Source organism: Coturnix japonica, chromosome 5 (genome assembly GCF_001577835.2).
Source record: "Coturnix japonica isolate 7356 chromosome 5, Coturnix japonica 2.1, whole genome shotgun sequence".
NCBI lineage: Eukaryota > Metazoa > Chordata > Aves > Galliformes > Phasianidae > Coturnix > Coturnix japonica.
In genome coordinates this window covers 5,710,503-5,723,486 of record NC_029520.1, presented here as the reverse complement: position 1 = coordinate 5,723,486, position 12,984 = coordinate 5,710,503, and the positions used below count along the sequence as shown (strand labels likewise).

General features: G+C 43.2%; 1 protein-coding gene across 2 annotated transcripts in view; it reads right to left on the bottom strand.

Annotated features, from left to right (window-relative positions):
* PAMR1 (peptidase domain containing associated with muscle regeneration 1) overlaps window positions 1-10,592 on the bottom strand; it is a 49,615-nt gene extending 39,023 nt beyond the window's left edge. For both annotated transcript variants that reach the window (XM_015863605.2, XM_015863604.2), the window contains exon 1: window positions 10,490-10,592. In XM_015863605.2, coding sequence (XP_015719091.1) covers window positions 10,490-10,562 — 73 coding nt within the window. In that variant the 5' untranslated portion in view covers window positions 10,563-10,592. The remainder of the gene's footprint in view (window positions 1-10,489) is intronic.
* Window positions 10,593-12,984: the final 2,392 nt, after the last annotated feature.

Below are 12,984 nucleotides of genomic sequence, written 5' to 3'. Positions count from 1 at the left end.
GCAATTTGTCAGCCCATGCATGGCAAGAGGTTGTCCCAGGAACAGGAAACTGCAAGCTGCTTGGTAACATGGCCAGAATACCTGCTTGGTTTGGGTGTCTAAAGGACCCACAGTGAGTTTTACAGGGTCAGACAGAGGAAGCATATACAGAAGGGTAAGGAATATGTTCATTCTTTTCTCTTTAAGGCCTTCCCTTCACATCTGCATTAAGAAAAACAATTATTGAAAAACAGGAGGGATTAGACCACATGAGAAACTCTTCAAGTCTAAGGCCTGACTTACAGCTCTGTATACACGTAGATTATTTAAACTACAATGGCGTCTTTTGCTCAGTTTGAGAGTTTTCTGCTCTCCAAGAGGAAGGCATCTCCAACAGGAAAGGGCAACTCCATAGCTGGGCTGTAGCCAGTTTCACTCCCTATTTTCACTCAGAAGTTACACAGTGCTATATGCAGTTTTAATGCCAATGAAAACAAGACTTCTCATTATTTTAAAGGTTAATTTTGTCAGGCATTTCTGATACTGTAACATTAATTTTTTTTCTTAGCTAGCATAACCTTATTCGTTGGTATTTAAGCTATCTGAGACATACCCTTTTAGGAAAGGGCACCGTGATACCTCCAGGTGTGACTCTGGACAGTAAGTGCAGCTCCCACCTTCACTGTCAGTGTGCTGTCTAAGTTCTACAAATGGAAATCTAATGAGTGCGTGGGGCTGTCAGCTTGTCTCTTAGCTGGCTGACAGGCCTGACGGCTGCTTTCATGGAGTGCCATGGTAAGAAGTGTGAGGGCAGACTAGAAAGATGAAACATGAAGGAAACATGAGACACTTTCTTCTTCTCAATCCCTTTCCTCAGTCCCTCACCCTCTTTTTCTTTCTCTATTGTTGTTTGGTAACATCCTTTTTTCTTTTGTTTTCAATTCCGAGTGACAGAGCTGCATTGTCATTGCAGCAAGCCGTACTTATGTAAATCACATCATTCTCCTGTGTTTCATTGGGTCCAATATGCTAATTACCACGTCTGCTGCAGAACCCTGACACTAAACTTTGCTGTTCTGTCTCCCCTGATTCTTCACGATCTCATAAAATCTAGTTCCTGGGAGTTTATCTCTTTCTCTGGTGACATCTGCCCCATCAAAGAGGGGCTACCAACTGTTCCTTCATTTCTTTCCCTTTAGCTGGGAAATGAGATTACACCCTTTGCGCTTCTTAGGACAGAGCCTTGCCCAGCCCATTGCAGTTCTGAACTTGGAAACTAGGCTGGGCTGCTGTTTGTACAAAAACCTTTCTATTCCCTTCCAGTCCCACTGCCACTAAAAAAAAAAAAAAAAAAGCACCTGCCATTCAAAGAAACTCTCTAATTTTTTATTCCAGTGATTAATTCTTGCATCAAAATATCTTTAGTGTTTAGTGGTTATAGATGTCAAGATGCTTCGCGTAGCTTTTTTTTTACCAGATAGGAAACTGAAACACAAGAGAGGTGAAATGACTTTGCTCAAGGTCCCAGAGAAAAACAATAGCAGAGCCAGGAATTAAACTTGTGCCTTCTAATTCCCAGAACAGCAGTCAATCAACTTGGCCACGTTGGGACTTCATCTATGACTATTATTCTCTTCTAATGAAGTGATTTATCTATGAAGTGTATCTGAATCAGATTCCACAGCAAATTGATTACACGTGCCTAATTAACTTACTAGAACTGACATTCAACTTGATCCATCTCATCAAACATTACTGGAAGTAGCTGTTTCTGTGGTGCATGGGGGGGGGTGTTTACTCCTTGTTGAAGGAGGACTTCCTCAAGTCTGAGCAATAAACTACCCAACACTCAGGAGCTTTTGCAAAGCTTACTTCCAATTTTTGACTCACCCAATTCAGGCTAGAAATCTGATTTCCTCAAGATTGCTAAGGCTTATTAATAAAATGGCTATATCCATTTGGACTGTAGCTGCAAGTTTCCCAAGAGAAACTGCTATCTGTAAAATGATTCAAGTGCTTACAGGCAGGGATGCACTGGGCTGACTAAGGTATGTCTCCATCCTTACTGAATTGAATAACTGTTAAGACAGCGATCAACACAACGTAACTTGCAGGTTAGCATTTCTCTGAGAGGCTGGACCAGATCACTCTGAGAGCTCCATTCCAACATAAATTATTCTATGATGTATTTCTATGTGTAGAGTGTGTGCATGCGTGCATTTATTTTTATGTGCAAAGCTTGTGTATGCACCAAGGCCAAAAAGCAGATGTCAGGTTTAACACTTTTTGAATTAAATGGGTCTGTCAGTAGCATAAGTTGAGCTTAAGATAAAGCGTGGTGTTAAAGAAGGAGCAGCAGATCTTGGCCCTTAAGGAATTGTAAAAATACATTTGCTGTCACATAGAAATGTGGTTTGTTCACTTCTTGCCTTTGTCTCAGTGGAGACAATGAAAACAGACTATCTTGATTTACTGTCAATTGAATTCCCTCCCAGGTTCTCAGGTACTGCAGTTTGGGCAATATATACAACTTTGACAAGTAAATATGTGGGTTTGAGGTTGCTTTTTTTTTTGTTGTTGTTGATTTTAAGTGATCCTCTCTAGGATTCTATTCATAGACACCATTAATAATATTATTATTCTCTAGTTTTGTATGAGCTATTTTTTAATGAAAATTGTGTGAAGTCTCGATGTATCCCTTGAATAGTTTTAGGATCCCTTTTGTGTTGCACATATATCTCGCGGCTGCTGAACAAAAGGCAAAGCAACTCCTTCCTTCAGAAAGAGGAATGCAGGAGGGAGATGCACAGAGCAACACATGAGGTTGTGTTGCTGAGCCCAGTCTGGGCTCCAGTGAGGAAGTGCCATGACCTTGTTCCTCATTGCATGCCTGGGGAATGAGAACCATTCCCCACTGGGGGCTCCCTGCAGACACAGTTGTCCATTAGCACCTCAAAAGAGAAAAGTTAGACAGAAATGTGCGGGGGAAGATGTGGTGAGTGAGCAAAATGGCAGTTGAGGATGGGATAATTGTGGGGCGATTTATGTGTCTGATCCTGGTAATCCTACAGAGAAGGCAGGCTGGCATGCAGGCAACAGCTGTGCCTCCCAGTGTCACACACAGTCCAGGAAGCGGTTTGACCTGATATGGGAAGAAGCAGGAAGAAGCTGCTTGACAACCCCTACAAAATATTTAGCTGAACGCAACAAACAAGTCTCAGGACAGGCAAACAAACAGTGAATTAATTTATGGAATTTTAATGATGGAAGAGAAGCCCATTAAATCCAGGAAATAGACAGCACATATGGAAGCAGCTCAAGACTGTGGAAACCAAGCAAGAAATAGCCGTGTAGGGAAGGCATGTGAACAGCTGGGGAAGGTGCTGAGCAGCCTGGCAGAGCCTGATGCTGTGTTTTATCTCTTGCTCCAAGCTCAGCCTGGGGGAAGTGTGCAATCAAGAAACAGGCGCCGTGTGCAACTAGCTGGTACTTCTCATATGCTTCCAGGCCTGAATGGACACAGTCATGCTTTTTTCACTGACATCAGAGCCCAAGGGGACTACCTGGCCTCCTGCAGCATAGGGGCATATTTCAGATCCTACAGGCTTTCAGTGATTGATTCTGAAAGACAGAAGCAGGAGGAGATGCTCCCAGGCAAAGCCCATGTTTCCATGGGCTCTAAGTGGCCTTTCTGCTGGCAATATCAGCCCAAGGGCTGTTAGAGCAAAGGCAATTAATCAGACATGCTGCCACCTCCCCTGCTCTCCTGTATTTACCTGAGGCTTTGGGATGCCCTCCCTGCTTGTAGGCAGGCCCTGAGCTTTCTCCATTTTCTCTATCTGTATGTGTGTGATGAGCTGCAGTGAGGAGAGGGGATTGAGGAGTGCCTGGAGAGCCTGGCTCTGTTTGTCTCAGCTGAGCCCATGCAAGGAGTCTGCTGAATGCATGTAGAGGAACCGGTACAGAATAAGTGCACTGCTGATCTGCTGAATAGTAGTGTAATGCTTTCTGACTTCCCTGTGCAGGCAAGGCTTCAGCTTCTACACAGATCCTCAAGAGTGCATAGACAAAATGTTCAGCTTTTGCTCTTGATTTTGACAAAGCACTGTGTTCGAGTTTGTAAAAGCAGTGCTTGTCTGCCTGCTTTCTGTACCATATACCTGCAGGAACCAGTGAAGGACTGGAAGCAGGTTACTCCTGCAGCTGTTATAAGGGGAAATGCAACTTTAATCAGCTGGACTATCAAGCTTCTGCTGTCACTCACTCAGTTTATGATGTTGCAGCAAATCTAGCTTTGATTTGACTTGTCTGGTTTCCCCACATCCCTTACTTGCTCTACCTTACAGCTCTCTTATTTGCTTTTTATTTCTGCTTCACTTTTTCAAAAGGTGCTCACCTCCTCATTCAAGATATACCTAGGCTCATTGGCCTCATGTGCAGCAGAAGACCCTAAATGGTGGGTGATGCAGTCATCATCTCCCTGCTGCAACCATTTGCTTTTCCTACCTCCCTCATGGCACACACATGAGTCAGCCATCTGTCCAGGCCAAACCTCAAATAATATCTTTTTCCAAACTGCAGGACCTTGGAAAGTGAGGTGATAAAAAACCCCCACAAGAAATTCTTTATTAGTACTTGGGAAGGACATCAATGGAGGTTTGACAGAAATACTGTTTGAATAGAAATGCAACCTTCCAAAACTGTATTTTTTACTGTGCCATTCTGAAAAGCCAGACGTCTCCTTGGAAGATAAGTGAAGGCTTCATTAGCACTCACCCTGAAGAGTGGAGATATGTTTCTTATTCTTATGCCAGCGAGTTCTAAGAGGATGCTCAAGTAATAAAAAATAGCTGCAAGGATAAGACCATCTTAAAGCACTAGTTCTATTCAGTCCAAGGTCTGCCAGAATGGAAAGTGATGAGTCCTATGGGATATGCAATGAACCCAGTCAAATCTCTTGTCTGAAGGAAAAGCAGAGACCTACAAGGGATGGGAAAAGTCTGATCATCAAAGAAGGCTATGTCTTAGAGCTCAGGGATGAAGGGAGGGCTGCCAAAAGCCAAAATGAACTTGACCTTGCAAAGGAAATTAGAATAATAGCAAAAGGTTCTTCAGCCATAAAAAAAAAAAAGTGACTCTTGTGGGATACAGGAGCAGATGACATGTAAGATGGTGTTGGACAGTGCAATGAGTTATTAGGTTTCATCTTCAGGGAGTCCGCTTATGGGAAACCTGTGAGTAAGACAGACATGTTAATGGGTTTGAGGGCTTGGAAACAAATCAAGTGAGATCCACAGATTGGTGAACTTCTAACCAACTGCATTTTGCAGATTGGGATGTTCCAAGTAAACCAGTTTCAGTTTTGGTTTATCCTGTGACATCAGACCTAAACATCTGGTGATTCATAAGGATGTTGCTGCCTGAAAGGTGGATCAGACAGCTCTTCATTGTAAGACTTCAATTTCAGCCAGCTTGTCTCTTGTCATGGTAATTTTGTCAGGCACCAGGACAGAAAGGAGATTTCTGATCAAAATGGCTCGGAGCTAAGAAAATTATGTAGCTCAGAACTAAGGTGAATTGAAGCAATCCCAATCGCACCAACTAACTCTCATGTCTTCCACTTCTTTGGAATAATGGCTTTTTTAAGCTGCACTCATTTTAAGCTGATGCATGTCTGTGCTGCTGATGAAATGGGACACCTTCTGTCTCTGACTTCTATTCTCACTCTGCTGGCATTAGCTGGTGCATGAAGGGATCAAAAGACTGATCTGGCAGAAAACAAGTTTGCCTCTCCATCCCTCCCTACAAAAAAAAATAATAATAATAAGTTGCAGCTTAAATGTGCTCCGCAGTCCAAGAGAGAGAGCACTTCAGGACCTTACTGGGCTTATGTATTTATCAGAACATGGAAGAAAGGGTTTTGTAAGGACATCCATACCTTGATCTGTATGGATGGCACTTCCCATCTGTTCTGTCACCCTAGAAAGATGAGTTTTCCTCCTGTGCTGCCATTTATCCATCAGCACGTGGATATAACACTACTTTAGCTCAAAGAAATATGATTTAAAACTGCTTTAAGAAGTGTCGCATGAATTAAAAGTGTATTGTAAATAAGAGCAGATACATCTCTAAAATTAAGATGTCCATAACAAATGACTGTTTCAGTGTGTTCATTCATCCAGCTCATGTTTCACAGATGAGAAACCCCTTTTTATTTGATTACCATTTATTTTTTGAAGCATGATGCTCAATAACAAGTACTGACTTCTGCAGAAGTGAGTGAGTGAGCATGAAGGAATGATTTCTTAAGGCTCATGTTAGGGAATGTTCAGCCATGTAGTATTTCTGAAATGAAATACTCTCATTTAAAGAAAAAATAGCTCCAACAGAGGTGAAACCCAGTAAGAGTGAATGTTTTCTTTCTATTTGAGTCTGTCTCATTTAGTCTGCTTCTTATTCAAGTCTACTGTCACTGCACCATTGTGTAAGCTGGTCTTCATCCTGTAAGTGTGGTGTGTGGCCATTAACAACATGAAGAGCAGTAAGTGCACAGAACTAGAATTTTTCAACTGGAAATGAGAAACATGTTGGGTGAAGATGTGGCTCCGCTGTGACAAACAGCAAAGATCTTTTGAATTCAGTAAGGCCAAGAGAAACAGATCTCAGAAGGGAAGAGAGATGTTATTTTAAGAGGCTTTTATTGGGAGACTTGGAAAGCAGTGTATCCCCAAACTATTGACAATGATGGGAAGTGCAGGTCTTTAGTCCTAACCTCTTTGTGCCTCAGAAAACATTGTGTGCAGTTCTGCTCTTGTCCTAATAGGTGGCTTAAGAAGATGAAAGAGACAATGCTGTCTCTAAAAATACTTGGTTCTCCTTAGAAATTATGTACCTACTATTCTCTTTAGCAACTAAGCTAATTAAATGAGGAGCTAAAACACATCCTTGTATTAGCATTACTCAGTGTGCTTCGTTTAAGGATTACAGGCCATTGTTGAACAATCAGGCTGCTTCTCCCAGTGAGCCAGTTCCCATCCTTTCCTGGCTGTTGGTGTGCTTTCACACAGCAGTAAGAGGGAGGTGAAAAAACTGAAAGGATTTCTATGAAGCAAAACAAAACAAACCATCCAAAGCCATTGGATGAACACAGGGAAGTCCGCTATACTAAGCTGACTGTCCGCTTAATAAATGTGCATTAATTCAACCATCCTTTCTAAGTTCCAAATGCAGGGTTGTGTTGAAAGCAGACTAACTACAGATGAAAGTATACTCTGTTTAAGAAGTGCATTGAAAAACTGTCTGGTGTCTGTACAGCTGTGTTCTGCTGGATGAGGCTGTGGTTGGCCTAAACTCCAGCTTGTTAACAATACAGATAATGTCTTTTATGGCTAAAAGGCTAATGTGTGTTCTTCTTTGGCTCAGGAACTGGGGTCTGCCTAATCTTTCCAAAAATGAAGCACTCTGTTCTAGGCTTCCTGTTGTCACGTGGCATATCATAGCTATAAAATTCAGAGATAAATAGTCCTGTTGCTCCTAACAGGCACTAGGTTTGCTTCAGTATGCTCCTAAAGTAGTGCCTTTTTACACTTGTAAGCTTTCCCTCTTAACTGGGCTGTGATAAACAAATCATAACTCTCTGCACTTACACTCTGGCAGAAGAGAAAGAAAAGAATTGTTACTTCAATAAGAAGTAAATTTGAGGTCTCCATCTAGTCCTTGGAATTTCCCATATCTATCTCAATCCACTCTGCCTTGTTTTGTTCAGTCAATAATAAAAATCAAGTAACTGTTCAGTGTAACTGAAAGGAAAGCTGAGTAAAAATTATGCTTCCTATTTGTGGTGCTTAGGTGTTGCTCATCAAAGAGCTGTAGCAGTAGCTTAAGGCATATAAAGCATTACTTCTTCCCCTCAGCATGCATCTTCCCTTGCCTTCAAAATACTACAGCTTGCTCTTTCTGTCCTTTTGCCATAGTCAGATTTAAATTACAGGCCATCATCTATCAATAGCCAGAGTGTTTTAACATCGAAAGCAACCTAATGAAAACTGCCCTAAACCTCCTCCTCCTTCAGATTATCCTCTGTAATTATGAGTTGGTATTTTGATCTTGTTATTGGCTCTGTGGCATTGTGTGTTTGTGTGAGAAGGGCTGTGACATAGTCAAACAGCCAGGACACAGATGAAACGCAGAGGTTGCTACATTACTCATCAGGCTTTGATTTCTTCTGGGGATAGAGAAGCTTATTTTGGCCAGGGGAGTTACTCTAGTATGACTGGGAAGAGATTTTGTTTTTCCTGTGCTGCAGAAGAAAGAACAGAAGCAGGTATGAGTGTGCAGTGCTTTTGAGGATAGAGAGCCCAGCCTTTGTTAACAGACCTGGGGACGAGAGTGACAGAGGAAATATCTGGGAACCTGTGAGAAAGAAACAGTTGCAATATTGAAATCCCATGACTACACAACACAGGAACAAGCTAGATGTGGAGAAGTGGTGCCAGACCTTCAAGAGCTTTCTTGCTGTAGTTATGTCAGATGTGGATTAGGGTGGCAGAACACTTGCAGCTAACATTGCTTGCATAGAAATAGCCCACATGGACAGCAGGCAGATCTCTGAGCCCTCACACCAAGTTTTACTCTATGCAGCTCCTCTGGGGCTGTAGTTCAGCCCTGGCTAAGGGCTACAGGGTGTCCCTCTAGACACCCTGTGGGCAGGAAAGGGATGCCCGCATAACAAAGCCCGACCTTGGGGTACTGAAGGGCTCGTGGGGGCTCGTGGGAGCTTTGGGGTTGAGCATGTGTAACCCTAGCTTTCCTCTAAAAGTGAGGCTCTCAGCCTTTGTCCATGCTAGGAAGCTAAACATGTGAACTGAAGTAACCCATTTGCTAAGATTGAATGCATCTGGATGCCTCTGAGTGCATCTGGGCTCCACTTCGCTTTGCAAAGGATGGAGGGGGAGGGGAAGAGAGACTGGGGAGGGTTAAGATAGGCAGGAGCACACACAAACACACATGTATTTTTAAGGAAATATGAGTCACTTGCACTTCAAGGTTATTCCAAAAATCAACTCCCAGACCTCCCCAGACTCCTGCCCCCAACTCTTGAGGCAGGCCCTGTGCAACTGGGTGTGATAAATAGGGATAAAAATTGGATACATCTGTGGGGAGGAGGCAAAGTGCTATTTTCCAACCTGCCCTGACATGCTAAGGCCATTGTGCTGTTGAGTCCTTGCGCTGGCTTGGAGCTCCTCTGCTGCTGTGTGTGGGGTAAGAGGCACCGAGCAGGCAGGGGATGGCTGTTGATATGGGATCCCCTGCCCTGCAGTCACTGTTCCCATGCATGAGAAGCTGATGCCAGGCAGGCAACAAATGTCTCTGCAGCAGCCAACTGCTAGCCTGACACCTCCTGTCCTTAGGAGTGGTCAGGCATGTATTGGAGGGACAGGCCACAGCTGGAACAAGAAATAGGTGCAGATAGGATAGTGCTTTGCATTGATACCTCTGGGGAAAGTTTTGGCAGCTCTCAGTCTCTGTGCCACCCAGGCCCTAAGAACTGCAAGGCAGGGAATCACAGAGCAAACCCTCTGCTTCAGTGAGGGTGAGCTCTGAAGCCCCATCCTTAACACTGATCATTTATAGCCATCACGGGCTGCCTGCATGCCTGATATGTCCACTAGTCTGCTGCTCCCCCCAAGCTGCTTACCTTGCCAGCAGCACTACGACCTGCAGGCAGTCTGGGGGGCACCTGACCTCCCAGTCAGCAGCCCATGAGATGCTGACAGCCATCTGTGCCAGTGGCTGCAGCCGCTTCCAGGTGTAAAAAGCCATTTGTGGCCACATGACAGCAAGTCTGCACTCACCAGCAAATGCCTTTCGCTCAGCCTTATCAAGAAGAAACTGAACATGCTGGCTCAGCAGAAACTGGAGCAAAGCTTGACTACAAAAAAGATTATTCTGCTTTAACAAGGCTTCCCCTTCGAAAGAATAATATTGGCAGCACTAAAGCCCAGATCGGAAACAATGTGTGGCTTTTGTTTTCTTTTTTTCCTACACTTTTTTTTCCTCCTCTGCCTTCATTCTTGGTGTTGGGGCTGGAGAGGAAAGTCTCTGTCTTGCCAAACTAAACAAATTACGCTTTACAATTCGGAGACTTAAATGCCTTTTTTTTGTCATCATTTCCTTAGCATTGAGTGTTAAGAAAATAAAGCAGTAGTAGGTGAAGTGATTGCATACCCTTTTCTTGATGGCCACTGGCAAACAAATCCAGCCAGTTGTTTCTCTTTAAGGCTATTAAGTTTGCCTGGAAACCATCCTTGGGCAGACCTCCCCCCACATATTCTCTATACCAGCGAGAAATGATTCAATAAAGCAGAGCCCCTTCCTGCTATTCTTACCACCCCTGCTGATCTTTCCACTTCCCATGACAGTGCGTGAGCTCAAACCCCTCTGACCACATGGAAGGAAGGAAAGGCACTGATTCAGCCGCGCCAGGAATGCAGACGGTCACTTACGGTACCTCTCGGCAAGCAGGAGATGAGCAGGAGCTGGAGGAGGGTAAGTCCTATGTGTGTCCAGGGGGCTCGCTCCATACTGCTCAGGCCAGTGCAGCGGTGTGACTGCTCAGGAAGGGAGAGCAGGCAAACAGCTTTTACTGGGACCTCACCAGCTCCAGGCTGCAAGAGATCTCGGATTTCAGACCTCGGCTGGCTCCCATCCTCACCAGAGGGGAACTACCTTCAAGAGACTTCTCAGGCGTCCAGAAGCACGACGTCACCCCAAACCTCTCCAACTGCTGCCTTAACCCTTTCTGAACTCTGGCAGCTGATCGCCTTTGTGATGCATCTATTGGCTTTTAGTGTTCAGCTGCAAAAGAGCAGTTTTCATCGTAGAAAGAAAGATACTGTTAAGAGGGAAGAAGCAGAAATATGAATTTCTATTCATGAATCATCCCTATTGCTGTGGATAAGCTGAAGTTACAGATGTCTCCAGAAGGAGGCACTTGGTGCAAGCTCCCTCTGGAGATGTAGGGCTGGTGTATCCCTAGGGAGCTGCCATTGTGTGGGTGGGTGCCCAGAGGGATTCCTGTCCCACACTCCTATGACTGGATGGTCCTACTAAGTGATATGTGTGCCATTACAACAAGCCTAAAATAGCTCAACTTCCTTATGGTGGGCCAGATGAATGAATGAGGTTTGCTAAGTGTTCACCCCACTGTGGATGAAAACCGCAGAACACAAAAGGAATCACTTGGAATACAGATACTTGAGCTAGTCAGAAGCTTTTTACAAAGTCTGTTTCTGCCAGAAAATGCAACTTTGGCAAAATTGAAATGTTTTGTCAGAACATGTTGATATTGAGGAAACGTTCAATCCAAACAAAGGAGACCATTGCATTTGGATTTTATCTTTGCGTCATGTTTCATTTTGCCTTTTCTATTAATACACGCTACTGATTTTATCTGGTCATATTTGTTAGCAGTTAACTTTTTTTCCCTTACATTTTTCTTACAGTTTTTTTCAGTACTATCCAAAGGAAACACTGCATGGTTCTAAGACAGACTTTCTCTATTTCATTTCTCTAGCAAAACTTACATGTATTGTGAAGAGTAAAAAACAAAATACTGGCATTTTCTATGGAGTAGAAATTGAACTATCTCAAAGGCTTTAACAAATACCTACAGATGTTTGTAAAGCTCATAGGCATGTTGAGCAACCTCAAAAATTTGTGAGCGGTAGCCAATGGAAACCTTGAGTAGTTTATTGCAGTGGAAAATCCATTACACCTTCAGGTGGTCTTTCATGGGATGAATTCCTTTATCCAGACATCTCTCCAGGTTATCTTTGTCTGCCTCACAACCTATCGATTTTTAACTGTGAACAGTCTTTGTAGTATTTGCACACCTTCCATATAAACCAATGCCAAAATATTTGAGCCCTTTTCGAAATCTCTTAACAAAGATGCAAACAGTACCCAGTGAAGCTGCTGATGTAAAAGACCATTTTTTGACCATTCAGGCACATAGAACATGGTACTTAAATTGTATTTTGCACTTAGATGCTGTTTGACTTTCTGCATGTCTGCTGCAACAGTGTAACTGTTGATAACCACAACTTCCTTTCAAGGAATACCCACCTGCTTTAGCATATCCATAAGCTGTAGTGTGGAGACCTTTTCCTCATTGCCATGGACCATCTCCTCATGTTCCTCCTTCTCTGACCTTGGTGCTCACAGGGCTCTTTATCACATTTCTTTTGCTCCTACTTCACCTGTCTTTTCTAAGTCCATAGGAAGCTGAAATTGGTGTCCTGACAAGCTGACTAATGCTTTCCCCCATATCTTCCTGTGAAATTTCTCTCCTTTCCTCCCCACTCAGTCAACTGCAACTAGCTGCTCTCCTCTTTGTTAAGAAAAAAGCTAAGACTCTGAAAACAGAGACTTCTTACATCTTCACAAAGAAATGCATTTTTAAATGTCTGTGGAATCACAATTAGTTTATTTCATAGCCTGTATTTCTAGTAAACAATGAAATTAATTAATGTAGCAAATCCTTTTAAGTCTAGAAGTTAGTTTACAGATATTTTATGTGGACCATGCCCAAATCTGCCTTTAGTGTGTGAAGGAGGGGGTGATCTTTCAGCACTGAAGGAGGCTGAACATGGGGAACCAGAGAGTTAAGTCTGAGCATAGAGGACCTAATACATAGGTTTCTTAAAAGGGACAGAACTACTGGAGAAAAAATAGCCACAAAGGCCACAAGTATTTTCTTATTTGAGCCAGCTGCTATGTCAAGTCATTCAACATGGCAGAAAAAGAGTCACTGAAGTTATTCCTCTGTCCTGCTTGAGTACGAGACCTGCAGGAGCACTGTTGGTTTTAGGATGGAATACGGGTCTGTCTGTTTCATAAAGGAGTGGGACAAAGAGGGGAAAACCTGACTGATCTTTGACGTTGCTTATTTTTTCTGTCTCTAAGGGAAGTCATAATGCTCATTAGAAAATATAATTACTTTCA